Raw genomic sequence first — 21,368 nt, forward strand, 5'->3', positions numbered from 1 at the left:
ACTATTTTGTGGTAATAGAATAGAAAAGCAGTAAAACGTTTAAATAATGGGTTCGGCTGCGCCTCACCCATTATTTACGCTTTTACTGCCTCGGACACATTATTTTCGTGTAAAGGATCATGCATTACCCTTTATTTCTTAAGTATACGTCTTTCCATTTTGCGACAAACAATTAATTTTTTTTGTGGCAATGGGCTATTCCAGATGAGATCCATATCCCCCTATAGAACACATGACCTTCCACACTAGGGAGGTGAAGCTACCTGAAAGGGTGACTACAACTATGTCATCCATTCAGGTAACCTCATTCGAAATCCACACTCATATTAGAAGATCAAGGTCATGTCTTTGGGATGTATGGATTTCAACTGAAATAGCCCTCTGACCAATTCTAACAAATAATTACTCAGATTGTTATACCTGATAAACAAATCGTAAAGATAATAACATGCAATTATGAAATTTTATAGCTGAATTTACAACTATAGTCCAATGTTTTTGAGTATACGTCTTTCCATTTTGCGACAAACAATTCATTTTTTTGTGGCAATGGGCTATTCCAGATGAGATCCATATCCCCCTATAGAACACATGACCTTCCACACTAGGGAGGTGAAGCTACCTGAATGGGTGACTACATTTGAAATTCACCCTCCCTGTGTTGAGCACAATTTGTGGGCCAATGCCCCCAGTCCCCCCCCCCCCAAATTATGTAAATTTACACTTTTTGCGGCAATTTTGCGCAAAATTTGTTGATTTTTCCCCCTTGAAATTCACTTCCCCCTCCCCCGCTTATTTGAACTAATGCAGGTCTTCTCCAGCATGCCTCTGTTGCTCCTGTAAGACATGACCCTATAATCTCCCACATATGGGGTGTAGATTTCAAATGGAGTTAACCCAGAGGATGTTTAAAGACATTCCCATGACCCAATGGGGTTTCTGACCTTGGTATGTCTGGTTTTTGTACACATGTGGCAAGTTGACCATACTTTGCATTGGGATTGTGTGCAAATATCTGATGTTTTCATCCTATTATTTAACATTGAAAACATCGAGACTTAGGAATAAAATTAATGCAGTGGGACAATATGAATGTTTCCTGTAAGAAAATCAAATATCAGTCCTAAGTCTCAACTATTAGCTTGTTGGCTGCAGTTTTAAAATGACCATTTTTTGTGTGTGGCAATGGGGACTTTGCCTCTAAAATTAGGTTATATTGGTCAAATTTCCCAATCATAGTGCATTGTAGGAATGCCTTTAAGCCTCCTCTGGAGTTAACCCATCCAGTTGAATTCACACTCCCTGTGTGTCATATCTTCCATAGGTGTATGGAAAAAGCCCATGAATAGTTTTGTTCTATATTTTAATTGTACAATTATTATTTGAATGGGCATCAGCTTTTAATACTGTATTTACTGTACTTGATGCCCTCTCAAATTATCCATTGCAAAGGTATCCCGTCATATGATATAACACACAGAGCAGCCACTGGGTATATCAACTCTTCGACTATTGGTCTATTCCATTTAAAAATTCACACACCTGCTGCCTGCTGAAGATTTTGGTGCAATCTCAATTCCAGTTCTACCAGCTGGAAAAATTGCTAGCTTTATGCAAAATTCCAGTTGAAATATTTTTACATTGATCAAAACCAGTTTGGCCTAAAGACAATTTGACTGCTTAGTGCCAGAAGTGGGTAAGTGCAATAGCTGCCATGTGTAGATTAGTACAATATACTGTGTTTAAATTGCCAAATATATAAATATAGCTATAACTCTGACACTGAGCAATCCGATTTGTTTGAATTTCCCCAAATCTTTTGTCTTTTCCACTTTTTATGGATATAATGCTTGGATCTGGAACAATTTAAGCTTTTGAATTGGTTGGAATGCCACAATCTTCCAGTGGGGGAGTGGTTGTCAAATGGAGCAGCCCATTAAGGGCAGAGTAATGGGAGAGAACACGGAGTAAAAACAAATTTGTTAGTTTTTCATGGAGAAGAGACATGAACTTAGGGAAGGTTTTTTATTTTTTGAAATTGCCTTATTTTTTGAAATATTGCAAAAAACATGTGAAAAAAGCAATTTTGTCACTCTTATTAAGCTAAAAATTGCACATAATGGTGTATATTTTTGTTCAAAACAAAAAAAAAAAAAAAATGAGAAAACCTTCCCTAGACTTTGATGTGCTCTAACGATAGTGCAAAAGGTTTACCTTTTGCTTGCATATTTTCGAGTTATCTTGTCACAAAAATCGTACAATATTGTTAAAATGAACTCTGAGAAATCGACGTTTTAGTAAAAAATGTCAAAATTATGCACAAAACGTCCTTATATTTTAAAACGGCAAGACTTTCACGCTTGTAAAAGCTGTATCTGGTGCATGGTCTAAATATGCATCTTTTTGCACCAATGAATCTATAATGTCTGTTTTAGTGCGCCTAAATCCAAAATAATTAAAAAATCTAAGTGGCTTTTTCACTGCAAATTTTTGTTTTGTTTACATCACATTTGCTGGCGTTAACAACATACGCGAATGCGCCTTGACTGCGTTGGACATACGCGCAGAGTTGCGCCGTGTCACGCGACGCGAATCGCACGCGTAATCTCAATATTTCACATTCGCGCATTGCCGACTCATTATTTCCCGCCAATTTACTAAACTGTCTTGAGCCATGTGAGTTGAAAAGAGTGAAATAAATCAAGCAAAAATACAAGTAAATATTAGGAAGTTGTATTTTTATCAGTTTCAAGTGAAAGAATACATCTTAGTGTTCATAAATATCAAGAAATCTCAAATTCGGGTGTGGACGAATGTGCCTCCCCTTACTCTGGCCTTTAGCTATTCCATTTGAAATCCATACACCCCCTATGGAAGACATGTCCTTGATCTTCTATACACGGAGTATGAATTACATATGGGTTTAATACCACTCCATTTGAAATCTACACCCCCTGTGTAGGAGATCATGGTCATGTCTTCCATATAGTGGGTGTATGTATGTCAAGGGGAATAGCCTATTCTGTCGGTCGGACATCTGGGCTTTTGCTCCATTCACCACTCTTACTCCCCGCATCTGTTGATTTCTCTTCAGTTATCAGATCGTCAAATGAGTTTTTGTTCATTCCTTTCAGTTTGACACAATGGAATAGCATTTTCTTGACAAAATTTCAAACTTGACAATATTTTAAGTTGTAACTTTTGTCATAAAAAGATTTGGTTGCTGTTTCAAATTCTGCCTACTTTCCTATTCACCACAACAGAGGGAGGTTCAGGAATAACCACATTAAGACACTGGCCAATCACCAAATAACACTATAAACTATTGTATTAAATTTGTTTATCAGTACTTTATTGTCAACCTGAATGGAAAAATATATGCGAATGATGTAAGAAACATTTACCATTAGCCTTTTTGAGATATGCCGGACACAATAGGATGGCGCTGCACGAAGTGGGTAAAGTCTTTTGAATTTGCCAGGTGTGCAGAGGCTTGTGGCTCAACGTCTATGCGTTGTGCCTGTGAGTAGCGCACCATAAATCACTGCGCATTTTTTACCGAGATTGAAGACTGCCTTCCTTTTGTGTACGTCATACTTCAAAAAGGCTAATTACTTAGTACACTGAATGTTAGAGAAAACAAGTACAGTTAAAAAAAAGACCCTATTTGCAATAGCTGCCTTATTGATCAATTTCTAGAAGTATTGTGTATTGTACACCTCAAAGTATGACACTCGGCAGCTATTGGAGATTGGGGCTTTTTACACTATCCCCTGGCCCACACTGTACTACATGCATGCAGGGTTGAATCTAGGCCAAATTGAGTGCCGGCTACTTTTCCTATCCTAAACTTTTTCTTGGAGTACTGGCTTGGGGCACAGTCTTTTTAAAGAACATGAGGGATCAGGACAATAGGCTACAACAAATGTTTTTTTTTTTGGGTCTTTTTATGATGAAAAGGTAATTTGTTGTGCCAACCGGTGTAGCTACAACCCTGCATGCATGCTGATCAATTGATGAGTATTTGACCAATAAGGTAGCGCTCTTTTCCCAATGCAAAAAAAAGCGCTGTACCTCTTTGGCTACAAACCAATCGCTATAGACCGTATCGAATAAACTCAAGCGCAATGGTATAACAATTGAAATGGCAGCCATGTTGGTTTTAAGTGACAGAGAAACAGGTGTCTAGTTCGATTCCAAATCCATTCATACCTATCACATGTTTTATTGTATTATCGTGCGAATTGCCCTGTGGTACCTTATGGTGGACAGAATTTTATTTAAATGAGGACGAGTGACGTAGTATTCGATAGGGTCTATAGCTCAGCGACATAGTATAAATTCAGCTTAATTGTTGTGCTTATTAATCCAGAGGTACTCTTGTTTTGCCGCCCCTCGAGTGACAAACAATGTGGTGGAGTCGGGACTCCTTTTTAACAATATCTGATTTTCTCTGACAGTCCGCCTACTTTTAAGGCCACTAATATGCAAGAATCATTGACGAGTTAGTAATTAGTAACTAATGGGCTATTATGGCTGATATTCATACACCACTTAGGCTGTGATCACATACATGTAGAAGTATACGGAATGCGCTATACGATTAACGCTCATTCGATCAGACTGAGTTCACATATGAGTATACTATGTGAACTCAGCCTGATCGAATATCGTATAGCGAATACCGAATACTTCTATGTGATCGCAGCCTAATGGAAGACATGACCTTAATCTCCTACACAACTTCACTTCACAAGGGGTAGATTTCAAATGCTGTCATCCATTCAGGTAACCCCATTCGAAATCCACACTCCCTATTAGAAGAGCAAGGTCATGTCTTCGGGGGTGTATGGATTTCAACTGAAATAGCCCTCTGACCAATTCTAATAAATAATTACTCAGATTGTTATACCTGATAAACAAATCGTAAAGATGATAATAACATGCAATTATGAAATTTTATAGCTGAATTACAATACTGTGAAAACCCATTAAAATTGGGCTTCTAATTACATAATTACCTGATCAAGAAATTGTAAAGATATAACATGCAATTATGAAATTTTATAGCTGAATTACAATACCGTGAAACCCATTTATATTAGGCTTCTAATTACACAAAATCATTTTAATCATGTTACTAGAAACACCAACCATTTGTGAACATTTTGATCAGTATTACAATATTCTTTTGTGCGTTTTGTTTTGTTTTATGAATACTTTTGATTACGAGAAATAGTTATTTACTCAGATGGGCAACTTAAGGTGAGCCCTCCGCAAGCATTGCACTTGCTCAACTTAAAACTCAAAGCCTTATGATAACCTATAGTACTGGCAACGATTACAAAAACTATAGTTCAAGGACATTGACACCAAGACTTACTCCATTTTTTGCGAAAATGAGATTTTGATTAAATCAAAATGTTCAGAAACATGAGCACTTTCCAATAAACAGATAGAACTAAATCCATTGATTTAGCACCCCATTGTAATCAATGGGCAGTGAAACATAGACTTAACTACATAAGTCAATGTGGGCCATTATCTTTCAAACTCATTTTTCTCAGAATGGCCAAAATGGAGTTACGTCTTTGTGTCACTGACCCCTCGTGTTGTCTATTATTAAAAGCAATACATGTATCATTATTATGTGCTTTATTGTAACTATATAAACTGAGCTCAAAAAGAAACTTATAATTTTTTACAACTTGTGAATCACAAGGTCATCTTAAAATACCTTCAATCAAAATGAACTCAAATTACACACATGATTACTTTAATACTCTACTCAAAACACATGTCAGTAACCAAGCAGTTCTCCAACTGACACAACAGCAAAATGCACTGTTATGGGACAGCTTCCTGGACTTCCTCCACTTTCACAGCCCAACAATTGGCACCCAGCACAAAAAATCTGTGAGAATGCACACAAGATCCTTGCACAGATGATAAAACGGTGCTGCTTGCTGCTTTTCATACACTTTTTTCATGAAACAGGGCTGGGCTGTGAATGTGGTCCAGGAAGCTGTTCCATGTCAGTGCATTTTGCTGTTGTGTCAGTTGGATAACTGTTTGTTTACTGACATGTGTTAAGAGTAGAGTATTGAAGTAAACATGTGTGTAATTTTGGTAGAATTTGATAGACAGGATTTCAAGATATGACCTTGTGAAAAATTATAAGTTTCTTTTTGAGCTCAGTTTACTTTGAATCGTGAATGTTATTGTTTATTGAACATGTTTAATTGTATTAGCTTCCTCAAACATGTTGAGGATTTAGCAATGGGTTATTCCATTTGAACTCTGCAGTAACTCTGTGGAGACTACATTGTAAGAGAAGTCTTCCACAGAGGGAGTATGTTTTTCAAATGGACTTAGCTAGGGGTAATTATTTTCGAAACCCATACTGCCCCCTGTATATGGCTCTACCTATATCTTCCACAACTGAAGGAGTGTTTCAAATGAAACTTGCCTAATCTATTTAAAACCCATACTGTTGAAGACTTTAGCATAATCTTTTACAGAGGGAGTGTGGATTCCAAAGGGAATAGCCCTATTGTGAATGTCACAAGACTTACAGGATAATTTCAAATGTTTACATGATGCTAAAACTATTGTTATACCATGCTGCAGTAGCCACAAAAAAGAGGTTTCTTCTCACAAATTGATGGACATAAGTATGGGAAAGCCCTATATACTGGGCCTTTTTATAGGCTTTCTTTTTGGTTTAAAAAGACCGAGGTCGCATAGCAAAAAAACATCCGAGTAGCACGTAACTCGTTTTTTTTGCAAAATGTTTGCGAGTCAAACCCTTTCTTTGGTCTAACACAAAATATCTTTAAACAAATAAACATCCATATCAAAAGCGATGCACTTGTGTTGTTACATGTGTCTCATTTCACATAATAGCTAGTAATAAATACCAGACTCATCTCCGAAGTAGAGGTCACTTCAAATTATCCCCAAGTCACATGTTTAAGGAATGTTCTTTGTATTCCTAAACTATGTAACTTGGGACGATTTGAAGTGACCTTCACTTCGGAGATGAGTCTGATATTTATTCTTAGCTATTATGTGAAATACACATGTAGCAGCCGGCAAGTGCATCGTTTTGATATGGATGTACACATATGTGATATGATCAAGCAAAATCATTCGGAAGTCACGAAATATTGATAATGAGATATAGTCGAACAAAGGAAATAATTTCTTCTCTTTCATATTGTTTTGGAAACCTTTCAACTGCTCATATCTTTGGAACATTTTGTCCAATTTCAATGGGGTTTTATGCAAAATGTAGCTTTGCAAAAGCTTTTTATATCAAAGTAGAAAAATGAAAATTGAATATGCACAACTTCAAACTGATTTTGCTTGATCACACCACATGTGTGTAACTTTTCAAAACCTGTAAAATCACTTTTATAATAGTAATGTTGTTTTTTTTGTTACCCATTTTCTTTCCAAATTGCTTTAAATAAATGTTTTATATTTAAATAGATATACATATTGGTATACATGTGCAAAAAAAGGTGTATGTTTATGCAAATAAATAAAAACTCTATAATGGTAAATGATAATGTGCAATGTTTTTCTTTTGCTTTATTTGTCAAAGCATGAAAATACAGTGAGTTGGTTCAAAATGTTTTTGTAATAAAGTACTCATCACAACACAAAAAGAAAGTCCTCACTATTAAATGCACCAGACTTTACATACTTGTATCAATCTTTGTCAATTTAGAGCTTTTGGTAGGAAATGTGGTGTCAAATTGGAACTAACAAGATGCTGCACACGACTAGACTGTGGAACTTGGTCTTCAATGATAGTCGGTCATTTATCTATTGATCGTTATATGATGTCTATGATCATTTGAAGACTGCGTTCTTATGATACATCCTCCCAGGAGCAGTTTCAGACAAAAGCTTGGTATTATTGGGGTAGATAGGTTATCTTATGAATTCTTTCATGACCACTGAAGCATAATTATTAGTCATGTCTGTCCAGGACACTTGTGCAAATTGAATGACTATGTCACTCTCCACAAAAAAATGTCAAAGGTCATAAAACACAAATTTGCATGTCTTCCGCTCCAAAGAATATGTACCTAAGACCCTGTCAATCAAATTGTCATAACATGAGCAGGTTTAGATTTATGATGGGTTATGCAAGTGAGGAGATTCTTTTTGTGTTGTGCTTAGGTCATTTTACCTTGAGTCACTGGCACTAACTTTGTGAAGTTCAGTGTGTTCTGTGTTAGCTTAGCGTTACTTGGTGCATGTACATACTTTTACACGCGTGATGAATGTGCCGCATATGAACACGCAAGAAAGCACGATAAACCAATGCAGCACACGCTGAACTTCAAAGATGGTGCTGGTGACTCGAGGTAGATATAGAGACTATGATTGGGTTAGATTCAACATAGTGAATCTTATTTGTGAAACAGCAGTGCTGTATCCAAGCCCACAGGAATTTTAACTGAGGTGCAAGTGCAATTAAGTATTTGACTATTCCATTTGAAAACCTTATACCCCTATGGAAATAAACACCTCAAATAAAGAAAGTCCGCAGTCATGTAACCCGTCCTACACCAAAACCTGATCTTGTTATGACAATTTGATTGAAAAGGTCGTGTGCAGAATCTTATTAGCTGCAATTTGATACCAAATTTGCTACCGAAAACTCAAAAAAAAAAAAAAAAAAAAAAAAAAAAAAAAAAATTAAATTCACAGAGATTGATACCAGTATATGAAATTTGGTCCATTTTCAAATGTTGCAAGATAAAAACGGACCACGCGACCATCGTGCCCTAGTATTCATCAGTGAAGCACTGTAGCAAACCATGCGCGTTTTAAATTAACAACTGAATAAAGCGCGCACTTGGGATAGTCGACAGGGGCCATCGTGGGCAAGCAAGCTTGACCATATTGCCACGCTAAGCAATTTCGACCTGCGGCTTCGCTTTTGATTTGCAACTTTGAAAATGAACCAAATGCCATAAACTGGTATCAATCCTTGTCACCTTTTGAGTGTTTGGTATCAAATTTGGTATCAAATTGGAGCTAACAAGATTCTGCACACAACTGTATCAATCAAATTGTCATAACAAGATCAGATTTTGGTGTAGGACGGGTTACATGACTGCGGACTTTCTTTATTTGAGCAGTTTAGATTCAACATAGTGAATCTTACTTGTGAAATAGCGGTGCTGTATCCAATCCTACAGGAATTTTAACAAAAGGTGCAAGTGCAATTAATATTGGGGTAGAATTCCATTTGAAATCCATATACCCTATGGATATAGATTCAACATATTTTTGAAATAATGGTGCTGTATCCAATCCTACAGGAATTTTAACTGAGGTACAACAAGTATTGGGCTATTCCAGTTGAAATCCATACACCCTATATGGAAGACATGACCTTAATCTCCCACACAGGGGGTGTAGACTTAGAGAATAAACGATAGGAATTTTTATTTTGCCTATCCTCTACCGTGTGATAGACGACAGGCAGGTCCAATATTTTGATATATTTAGCTAACCCCATGGATTTCAACTGAAATAGCCCATTGTTACATATACATACTTCAGCAAGAGGCAATTTCTTGATGACATTAACACTCAGAAGACAATAAGTGTTTCTCGAGTGGAACCGACTACAAAAGTTATTTGCACCCGCTACAATCAATTGAGTTATGTGTATGATTAAAAGGGTGGTATGAGTTGTAATGTACTATGAAATACAAATAAAGATGGCTGCCAATCCAAAACACAGACACTCTCTATTATACAGGTGTATGAATTAGATATGTAAAATCGCTCTTATTTACTTGTCAGAATTTGACTTAATTTCTATCAATCAATATCCATTGAACTGAAAAAATGTTTCAAAAATGATGTTCCATTGACCTGTCCTTAAAATACACCAGTAATAAAGACAATGTAAACCCTCTTAAAACTGTAACATCGCAGTGGGCTTGTTTCAAATGCTGTACTGCTGGCTTTCTTTATTTGAGTTTGTGTTGTGTGCATGACAAGTGTTGGATGTGTCTGTAGTTGTGTGGTGAAAAATACCATCTTTTTCACCTTTTTATGATTTCTGCAAGTCATCTTTGCTGTGGATTTGTGATTTAAAGCCCTATTCTATCTTTGGGTTGACCAAGCTTGTGAAGACTATCATCCTTCTGGAGATTTTTTGAGATCCTTTTTTGCCACCTCAACCAGGCATTTTGGGTGCAGAATTTGGCAGCCTTGGCTACTGTATCTGTACTACATGTACATCTGTATAGTTGCTTATGGCCCATCCATCCCAGTTTCAACTACTCATGTGTTTGGAAGTCTGTTGGCATACTAGTATGGGGACCTGTTGGTGGTAACGCTTCTTCAAGACATCCTGGTGAGACCGTTCATATTTTTGCATTTTACTTCATCCGAACTTAGCCAAAGAAGAGGAAATGCCACGCCCGCTTTTTGTTGTATGGCAATAGTATATGACTCTTTCTTTAATGATGATGTTCACCAAATCACATATCTTGTATCTATATCTTGGCATTACATTTGTAAGCCTTGCTTGCAAATACCAACCAGTGCACTCTTCATCTGCAGCCAGGTCATGCTCAAGCATTGCTCAAAACCTGGACACATTTAAGGTCAAACTTATAAAAGGTGGCGTCTTCAATATGGCTGTCTCAAGGAAGCTCGGCACTTTTGCAAGTCAGAAAGACACTAAAGCTCACTCTCTTCTATACTTGAGCCTGCTTCTGCTAGCTAATGCATCTGATGTGGAAGTTAACCCAGGTCCCAGGACCCCTAAATACCCATGTCAAATATGTAACCGTGCAGTAACATGGAAACAACATGGGGTTGCGTGCGATGACTGCCAACAATGGTACCATGCCGACTGTATGCACATGTCTCACCCCAATATACATGGCGCTCAATAACATCTCTTGGCACTGCGTGAATTGTGGCATGCCCAATTTCTCATCCAGCTTATTTGAATCCTTTGTGGTTGACACTGCAAATTCATTTTCTAGCCTTGATGAAAGTGATGGTAATAGCTCTGTGCTTACAAGTAACAGCAATACTGCCTCATGCAGCAGTAGTCCAGGACCACCGCAGTCATGTTCGTCACCAGCTGCTAAAATTCGGGCTAAGAAACCTGCTGCTAATATGAAGATCTTAACTGTTAACTTCCAAAGTGTGAAGAACAAAAAGGAGGACTTGGCCAACTTAATTGACTCGCCCAACCTACCATTATCATAGGTAATGAAACCTGGCTCAATAGTAGCGTTTATAACTCTGAAATCTTCCCGCCTAACTATGATGTCATACGTAAGGACCGTAGCGATGGTTATGGTGGAGTTCTGTTAGCCATCAGTAAAGAGCTCATTTACGACCATGTTGACATTAATGTTGATGCAGCTGCAGAATGCGTCTTTGCCAAAGTGTCCATGGCAAAAATCAGACTCTTATTGTGGGAGCCGATATCGACCTCCAAATAATGATGCACAGTACCTGGACTCCTTGTGTTCAGGTATTGAAGCGGTTTCACGCCAATTTAAGAATGCTGCTGTGTGGATCGGAGGAGACCTAAATCTTCCAGACATAAATTGGGCCACGCTGACAATTGAAGGAAATCAGTATCCATATAGTATCAATGCAAGATTCCTTGAATTACTTCAGAACTGTGGTTTACAACAAATGGTTATGTTTCCAACAAGAGGAGAAAGCATCTTAGATTTATTTCTTACCAATCGCCCATCACTGGTAAATAAACGCGCTCCCCTGCCTGGACTTGGAGATCATGATATTGTGTACACTGAATCTTGTACTGTACCTCAAAGAAGTAAACCAGTTAAACGCAAAATTTACCTGTGGAAACAAGCTAACATCTGTGACATGAAGAGAAACTGCCTTACCTTCCAACTGCAGTTTACATCCACTTATGACGTGAACAGCTGTGTGCATAAGATGTGGATCGACATCCAAACTGCATTAATTAACATCTTGGACAATGGCGTGCCCTCCAAGATGTCATCCACAAGGATAAATCAACCCTGGATTACAAGCAAAGTTAAGCGTCTGACAAGACAAAAGAAACGTAGCTTTGTTAAAGCTAGGAAGACCAGGAAGAGTAAAGACTTTGAGAGATATCGTCAACTGAAGAAAACAACCAGATCAGCCTGTAAAAGTGCTTACAGCGAGTACATCAATAACATCATCAGCCCTGATTCAACTGCAAATCCCAAAAGATTCTGGGGATTTATAAACAGCAAGAAATGTGATAATTCAGGGGTCTCTCCTCTGAAGGCATCAAATGGTGTTACCTATTCAGACAGTGCGACTAAAGCCAACATGCTAAATAGTCAGTTTTCATCAGTCTTCAACAAAAATGAGGACAAGTCTTCCATCAAAGACAAGGGACCAAGCCCATATCCACCTATGGAACCCATTGTAGTATCATGTGAAGGTATCAGGAAACTTTTATCTGATCTTGGCATCCACAAGGCATCAGGCCCGGATGAAGTTCCTCCTAGACTACTGAAGGAGTTATCAAATGAACTTGCTCCAGTTCTGTCAATTTTCTTCCAAGCCTCAATTAACCAAGGCATCTTACCTGAAGAATGGAAAAAGGCCAATGTGGTACCTGTATTTAAGAAAGGAGAAAGAAATAAAGCTGAGAATTATAGACCAATCTCACTTACATCTGTCATCTGCAAGGTCCTAGAGCATGTATTATGTAGTCAGATTCTGGAACACTGTGATGTTAATAATATCCTCTCAGATGCATAATTTGGCTTCAGGAAACGGCGGTCATGTGAGACTCAATTGCTGCTAACCATACAAGATCTAGCTGGCGCATTGGACAACAAGGGCCAAGTTGATGTGATCTTATTAGACTTTTCAAAGGCCTTTGATAAGGTCCCTCATCAGAGGTTGTTACATAAACTCACTTACTATGGTATCAATAGTAACATCATGAGGTGGGTGAGTGAATTTCTGCATAATCGCACCCAACAAGTCATCCTGGAAGGGTCAACATCTGGAACGACACCAGTCTTATCTGGTGTGCCACAAGGAAGTGTTTTAGGACCTTTGCTGTTCTTGTTGTTTATAAACGACCTTCCTGACTGTATTTCAAGTGGGTACAACAGCCAGACTATTCATGGACGATTGTGTCCTGTATCGCCACATTAAATCGGAGGAGGACACACGTTTATTACAGCAAGACCTGGATCATCTACAGCAATGGGAAAATGACTGGCAGATGAAGTTCCACCCCCAGAAGTGCCAAGTCATCCGCATCACAAATAAGAAGAAGCCTATTCAACAGCCATACACTATCCACAATCATACTCTCGAGGAGGTAGACTCAGCCAAATATCTTGGTGTTAATATCAGTAAGAACCTCAGCTGGAACCATCATATCAACTCCGTTACAAATAAAGCAAATGCCACCAGAGCGTTCTTGCAACGTAACCTTCACCAGTGTCCCAGAAAGACCAAGGAGATGTGCTACAAGACCTTAGTACGCCCTATCATCGAATACTCCAGCATAATATGGGATCCTTCAACATCATGCAATGTCCAAAAGCTGGAGATGGTACAACGGCGCTTTGCACGGTTTGTTTATGGGGACTACAGAACCACCAGTAGTGTTACTGCCATGTTAGACCAACTCCAGTGGCCCACCCTTCAGGAACGCCGTGCACAGACCAAAGTGGTGATGATGTTCCGGATTGTTAACCATCTAGTTGATGTTCCCCATACCTATCTGATTCCAACTATAGCACTGAGAGGACACTCAATGACATACTTGATTCCCTTCGCCAGGACAGTTGTGTACCGGCAGTCATTCTTTCCGGACACCATTAGGCTATGGAATAACCTGCCTCAAGATCTCATCAACTGCACATCCGTAGCTGGATTCAAGCAAGGTGTGCAGACCATCAAGCTCCGTTAAGCCAGCCTGGTTTTTTATCGCACAGTAGTTTGTAGAACCTTATCACCTGCACTGTATATATCTTCACTTGGCATGCACACAGCCATCACAGTACGTGATACGCCAGAGGCGGACTGTACTTTACGGAAGAGAGAGAGAGAAGTGCTTTGGAGTGGTGAAAAGGTCAATTTGTTGTGTTTGAAAGCTTACTTTTAATTTGCTCAAAGAAATTGCTATATCTTGCTCAAACAAATTTTAATTCTTATAAAATTGATGCTTATGGACTTTGGTCTAAAGCATATATAAACATGGTTTGTTGTTATTATTGACTGATTTCAAAATGTCAAGAACAAATTTCACCCATCCATGGAACTTCTTATCATCAAGATTTTTTTCTCAACTTGGAGGGGCTAAGTGATGCAACAATCTCACTCCCAACAGGCCTTGCATTCTATAGCCATCAGCGTGCAGTTATTAAAACAACGGATATATGCATATGATAGGCGACATGATCATGAGGAACAAGTCCACTGTCGACAATGTTCAATTTTTATCTTCAAGGCACAAAAGGATGCACTCGGAGGAGTCTGTCTCTCACAGGAATTTCTCTGCTGGCCACTATTATATAGCCACAGATGCACATAAGAAAATGAATACAAATTCACTGTGTTACAATCTGTCCTTCATTCCTGGTGTTCTAGGCACAAAAGGATGCACTCGGAGTCTTGCGTAAGAATTTCTCTGCTGGCCACAATAGATACAGATGCACAGGTAAATCAATACAAATTCACAGCGTTCAATCCATCCTTCATTTCTGGTCTTCTAGGCACAAAAGGATGCACTCGGAGTCTTATGTAAGAATTTCTCTGCTGGCCACAATAGATACAGATGCACAGGTAAATCAATACAAATTCACAGCGCTCAATCCATCCTTCATTTCTGGTCTTCTAGGCACAAAAGGATGCACTTTCGGAGTCTTTATGTAAGAATTTCTCTGCTGGCCACAATAGATACAGATGCACAGGTAAATCAATACAAATTCACAGCGTTCAATCCGTCCTTCATTTCTGGTCTTCTAGGCACAAAAGGATGCACTCGGAGTCTTGCGTAAGAATTTCTCTGCTGGCCACAATAGATACAGATGCACAGGTAAATCAATACAAATTCACAGCGTTCAATCCATCCTTCATTTCTGGTCTTCTAGGCACAAAAGGATGCACTCGGAGTCTTGCGTAAGAATTTCTCTGCTGGCTACAATAGATACAGATGCACAGGTAAATCAATACAAATTCACAGCGTTCAATCCATCCTTCATTTCTGGTCTTCTAGGCACAAAAGGATGCACTCGGAGTCTTGCGTAAGAATTTCTCTGCTGGCCACAATAGATACAGATGCACAGGTAAATCAATACAAATTCACAGCGTTCAATCCATCCTTCATTTCTGGTCTTCTAGGCACAAAAGGATGCACTCGGAGTCTTATGTAAGAATTTCTCTGCTGGCCACAATAGATACAGATGCACAGGTAAATCAATACAAATTCACAGCGTTCAATCCATCCTTCATTTCTGGTCTTCTAGGCACAAAAGGATGCACTCGGAGTCTTGCGTAAGAATTTCTCTGCTGGCCACAATAGATACAGATGCACAGGTAAATCAATACAAATTCACAGCGTTCAATCCATCCTTCATTCCTGGTCTTCTAGGCACAAAATGATGCACTTGGGTCGGGATACTCTCATATGAATTTCTCTGCTGGCCACAGATGCAAACAGGAAAATTAATATAAATTCACCATGTTATCATGCAGTCCTTCATTCCTGGTCTTCTAGGCACAAAAGAATGCACTCCGAGTCCCTCACAGGAATTTCTCTGCCGGTCATTATAACTACAGATGCACATAAGAAAATGAATACAAATTCACCAATGCAGTCCTTCATTCCTCGTCTTCTAGGCACAGAAGGATGCACTCGGACTCCCTCACAGGAATTTCTATGCCACAGATGCACATGTCATAGGTAAATCAATACAAATTCACCATGTTATCATCAGTCCTTCCTTCCGTGTCTTTTAGGCACAGAAAGATGAACTCGGAGTCTCTCGTAAGAACTTCTCAGCTTCAGGATGCGTGACACCTTGGATCTCCATGCAAATTTTTGCTAATGCTTCTGGTAGCAGGACTTTGGTGACGTAGTCGAAATACTGTAAGGAAGACAAACAGAATTAAGCAAAAATGATTTAGTACCAGTCGGGGGGAGAGGGGTTCTTAGTGGAAATGAGAGTACGAGAATGTGCCACAGATTCAGGGTGCATTTTAAGCCATTTAGTTTAGACTCAAAATACACACCATGTGCTGTATACATGCTGTTTATGTGTAGGCCTTATATTAAGTATGCCAGGACCAGGAACTAAAATGAGCTTCTGGTCTCAAAGATGGCTGCTGGTCCTATAGTTTGTAGTGTAAAATATTGGACACACCAGGAGCCAAAACTTGGCAACCATGGGGTAAAATAGCCTGGGTGCCTGGTTAATATAAGCCTTGCAAATGTGAAATATGTGACATTTTATACTGTAGTTTTATTGCTGCTATCAACAGAGAAATCATCGAAGTTTTTGTAAGGCAATGATTGACTGACATTCCTCGTAAAATAATCATGAATTATACGATCTTTAGCTTCTTTCCGTTGCTAAATTAACAATGAGACATTCCTGAACCTCGTTCAGTTAGGGATGATTTGAAGTGACCGCCAATTATGACCATTTGATATTTAATACCAGCAATGTGAAAAATAATAAATAATGTAGTGCCAAAATAATGTACCCTTTTACTGAAGGAGCATTGAAGTTTAACAAGTTATAACTCTGCTTCTGGATATCGTTTGAAGTCAAATGATATATCATTGTAAAGCTTATGATATATATTTTCTAAACACGGAAGAAAACTAATTTGACCAGGGGCTGACTTTACGAGCGTTTCGACCTGGACGGTCACATATAGCCTTTTTTAGCCAGACCAAACCATGACATATCGTGCACCGGGTAAAGATTATAATGTCCTCTAATGTGCAAATAACCAATTGAATACCTGAGAGGAAGAAGGGCCCAACTCCATCAAAACTGTTGGAAAAAAAAATTGGAAAAGTTATCTTCAGGGGACCTTTAATACATGAACATACATTATTACATACATGTAAAAATGTATATGCTTCCATGGCAACAGTACAGGCCCTTCTTCCACTAATATACTATAAGTGCTAGCTCCATAAGCAGAAGTGTTATACGAGGGGGTATCCAAAAGTTTTTGACATCGCCCAGAAGGAAACGAGCTATATCGATGAAATTTTGTCAGTGTAATCACTGGTCCTTATGTACATTATGGTCCAAAAATGGTCTCATAAGTATGTTTACTTTCTTTACAGGTGGCGCTAGATGGGCAGTAGGTGCATAACCTGCAAGATGGTGAAAATTGAGGCACGCATCATGATTAAGTTCCTGCATTTGAAGGGTTAGGCCTACAATGCTCAGAAAATCTATGATGAAATGAAAGCTATCTACGGTGATGATTGCCCATCATATGGCACTGTTGCTTTTTGAAAAAAAAAAATTCCAAACTGGTCACATGTCCCTCACAGATGAGTCAAGAAGTGGACGTCCATCACTTTACGGATGATGTGGCCACAGTGAAAAAACTCAAGAAAGTGGAGGATCTTATCATGAAATGGATATGCGCCTACTGTCCATCTAGCGCCACCTGTAAAGAAAGTATACATACTTATGAGACCAATTTTGGACCATAATGTACATAAGGACCAGTGATCACACTGACCAAATTTCATCGATATAGCTCTTTCACTTCTGGGTGATGTCAAAAACTTTTGGATACCCCCTCGTATATAGCTACATAAATTTGTTAATTATCTATAAATTGCATGAGTAGAAGCTTGTGATATGTTCGCAAGAAAGTTTATTGTAGTGAAAAGCAAATTTCATGGATAAACAAAACTCCATTTTAAACCAACATTTGTGGAAGAAAGGCTTTGATTGCGAGTTATTGATCATGCGTGTTCATATAAAACTAAAATTTGCGGCTCAGTTGGAAAAAATCTGTTAAAATATAATGCTCCATTTGGGGCTTTCACTTTCAAAATTTTTCTAATTCTGAGGGGGTCACACCCCCCTGTCGCGCAAGCGCGTCTGTGGCGCTAACACGCCGATGTTAAACCTTTAAACATTTTTCGTTCAGACTTCAGCCCCCAGGGTCCTGGTTTCTGTGCACGCCCCTGATAATAGCCTTAATATTCAATTTTTGTGTGCTGAAGGTCGCAGCCTATCCCTGTGTCAAAAAATGACTGGTTCCTATTTTTCATTTCAACTTTCATAACCCTATTTTGTCTTATTTTTACCAGCTTTTAATTTTTGAAAACTTGTAATTAGTACATAAGACCCCCAGTTATTCCTACCATTCAAACCTAAGAGCACCAGTAATATTGCTGATGTAAAGCAATTCGTGTACATCATGGAGCTATTATAAGATGGAGAGGAAATAGATTACGTAACTCATTGAAACCTTGTGCCGATTTGAAATCTGACAAGCTATTCATCGAAAGGTACCTTTTGTTTGGGACAAAGGGCTTCCACCATTAAATCGGTAAGCTGACCCGACAGTTTATTAACGCTTTACCTTAGCAGGCTACTGTCAATAAGTGATCAAATGCAAGTCGCGTGAAAGCCCTTAATGGAATGAAAAGTACCTATTGTTATACATAAACCCAAGGGTGTGATTGAGTAGCCGTAAGCACAAAAGGCACACATTAGCCGCTAATGCATAGTTCGTTGTCACCCCACTGACATTAGGTGCTTCATTTAAATAAATTGAATGCGCCTGCTGAATGATTACACATCATGGCTGCCATGTCTATAATGGTATTAAATAGCTACGCCCCGGGAGCTACGTATACATGTAACATATAATAAGTATACCGGTATAGGCCTATATAAAAGTTGTTTTACAAATTGAGATTTTATTTTATTTTATTTTATTTTAAGAAGGAGAATGTCATAATCAGTGGCGTACTGAAGGGGGCAGCTCTTCTGTGAGAGGTCTTGGGAGGGATGAGGTTGAAGGAGGGATATGAAGAATGAGAGGGGACTGGAGGAAGAGAGAAAGAGGAAGAAATAAAGAGAAATAAATAAATAGACGTAAATAAATAGAAAGGTAAGGAAAATGATAGGAATGAGAGGGACAAACGTAAGAGGGGATGGAGAAGGAAGGGAGATAAGAAGAGGGAGTGATACTTTAGCAAGTACAGAGAAAGGAAAAGAAATGAATGACAAATAAATGTAGGCCTTATAATAATTATTATAGAAACTAAACACAGCCCCCGCCCACACACACACACACATAGGCCTAACACTAACAGCACTATAGGCAGCCATTCGATGATGCCAATGCCTTTATGCGTTACGTATTTAAAACGCCCAGTCAGATGTATTTTACACCTGCAAGCACAAGTCACCCAATTTGAAAATTGGACGTTGAATGTACACTCTCATGAATATTGATTGGCAACATTTTCCAATATGTCAGCGCTCAAATCGGACACAATAGAACAATAGACCATTCAGTGCGTTGGTGTACATGTTCAATTGGAAGTTCTTGCATGCATCAGGAACCAGTTTTAGGGTCTTTTGCAGAGCATGGAGCAAAATGTGCCGGATTAGATAGTGCATCTATTAAAAAGACAAAGTTACCCCAAGGTGGTTCAGTTTTGAAATTGTGACTATTTTTCCAAGGGTAAGGATACTTTCTTGGCGCAGTATATATTAGTTAACAGGTTTACAATTTTGAATTATAAGTGCATCATAAACTATAGTAGTATATCAATAGAAAATATGATGGTAATATTGTTGAGGTATTGTTGAGCTTGATAGAATTAGACTGTCTGGCCAGCTAGTATTCTTCTCTGCCGTCAGTGATTCCAGTCACTCCCCATAGTGAGTGAAATCAAACTAGCGTGCTGCAAAGGTGGTGGAGACTAAAGCTATAGTTGACCAACATGCATGCGTTATTGATGTATCGTAAGTCCAGCATTGTTGCAACCATTCCACCCAGCATTTAGCCATTTATCCATATGTGACCTGCTACCACGAAATCAGCGTAAAGTCGCCGTGACTTTATACTCATTTCGTTAAGTTGGTAGATTCGAGACATTTGATCTGACTAAGTTGATGTTCTTTGTTTGCCACGCACCTGTACAAGCCAGTAGTATTATTCTTTGTGAATTGCCCATTGTGCCCCCATTCGCAACGGACATACAGACATACTGAGTGGCTTTAACAGGCGAGTGAACATCAACGCAGTAGCAAGGCGTTTTGAATGACTAACACCTTGCAACTTTATGCTGATAGCAAGTCACATATGAACTCCCATTCTGCATATACTTACATGATTATGTTTTCTACAGAATACGCGAATCAAAGCTCTAATTATCATGTCTTGTTGTTCATCAGTAAATGGTCCAAAGCGTACACTGTGGTTCAAATCACCTGCAAATAATTTAAGTACATAAGAGCAAATCATTGTTGGGCAGGAAAAACCTTTTGGGAAAGAGCTGAACAGCCAGCACTCAAAAAGAAGGGAGGTCTCTGTTTCCTGTTATCGTACGCCTGCACCGTGACACAACTTCCTCACCGATTACCATCAAATGACCAAACCATCAGTCAAGTCTCTGCACAGTCGATGAAGACTGGTGAACGAATCGCAACTTTACTGAAAAAATTGTTGGTCCAGAATTTGATTCATATTTTGTCTATCTGTACAAACTTGTTTTACCCATCTGCTCATCAACAGCTGATCACTCGACATAAATAATTAATTTGGTGATTTGGGCCTGCTCAAATAATTCTGACTAATGGTCCAGTTGGCTTCTTTGAGACAATAGCGTCCACATGTGCTACACACGTGCCATCAAAGTCAGTGCATATGCAGCGCACAATACAGAACAAATTGACTGCACCCTACAGATACACTGCCTTTGTGATCATGTGTGTATCACACATGTATACTGCTGTCTTTAGGAAGTCGATTAAGCTACTTGCAGTTCGCCATTATGCACTATGTGCTATGGGGAGAGCCTCGAACTGGCAGCATACATGAAAGGAAGAATTATGTAACCTTACACAGAACGTTATGACTAGTTCAATTCCCATTCATGTATGCTGCCAGTTCGAGGCTCTCCCCAAGACATAGTGCATAATGGCGGAACTGCAAGTAGCTTAATGGAAGTACATTGTACCACCAGCTACCCTACATGTACCCATGTGCTGTGTTATATGATCACATGTATGATGCACCATTCTCGAAAGAAAGAATGATATGTAAGGTCTTGTTAATGTATTGCACAGTGGCACAGCGATGGGGCATGTGCC

The 21,368-nt window shown here is 38.8% G+C and overlaps 2 protein-coding genes across 3 annotated transcripts in view; one reads left to right on the top strand and one right to left on the bottom strand.

Annotated features, from left to right (window-relative positions):
• Positions 1–11,397: 11,397 nt before the first annotated feature.
• On the top strand, positions 11,398–12,792 carry LOC140140484 (uncharacterized). Its single transcript, XM_072162245.1, has one exon. It carries the CDS (start codon positions 11,398–11,400, stop codon positions 12,790–12,792), a length of 1,395 nt encoding a protein of 464 aa, XP_072018346.1.
• Positions 12,793–15,430: 2,638 nt separating this feature from the next.
• The window catches only part of LOC140146171 (uncharacterized), a 37,407-nt gene continuing 31,469 nt past the window's right edge, over positions 15,431–21,368 (bottom strand). For both annotated transcript variants that reach the window (XM_072167936.1, XM_072167937.1), the window contains exons 9-10: positions 20,386–20,486; positions 15,431–16,142 (exon numbers count right to left, since the gene is read on the bottom strand). In XM_072167936.1, the coding sequence (XP_072024037.1) occupies positions 16,011–16,142; positions 20,386–20,486 (233 nt within the window). In that variant the 3' untranslated portion in view covers positions 15,431–16,010. The remainder of the gene's footprint in view (positions 16,143–20,385; positions 20,487–21,368) is intronic.

The sequence above is a fragment of the Amphiura filiformis genome, chromosome 2 (assembly GCF_039555335.1).
Source record: "Amphiura filiformis chromosome 2, Afil_fr2py, whole genome shotgun sequence".
Taxonomy (NCBI): Eukaryota; Metazoa; Echinodermata; class Ophiuroidea; order Amphilepidida; family Amphiuridae; genus Amphiura; species Amphiura filiformis.

Bases quoted from the DNA above. Each gene is read 5' to 3' on its own strand.
- LOC140140484 (XM_072162245.1), top strand. From the start codon at position 11,398: ATGTTGACATTAATGTTGATGCAGCTGCAGAATGCGTCTTTGCCAAAG.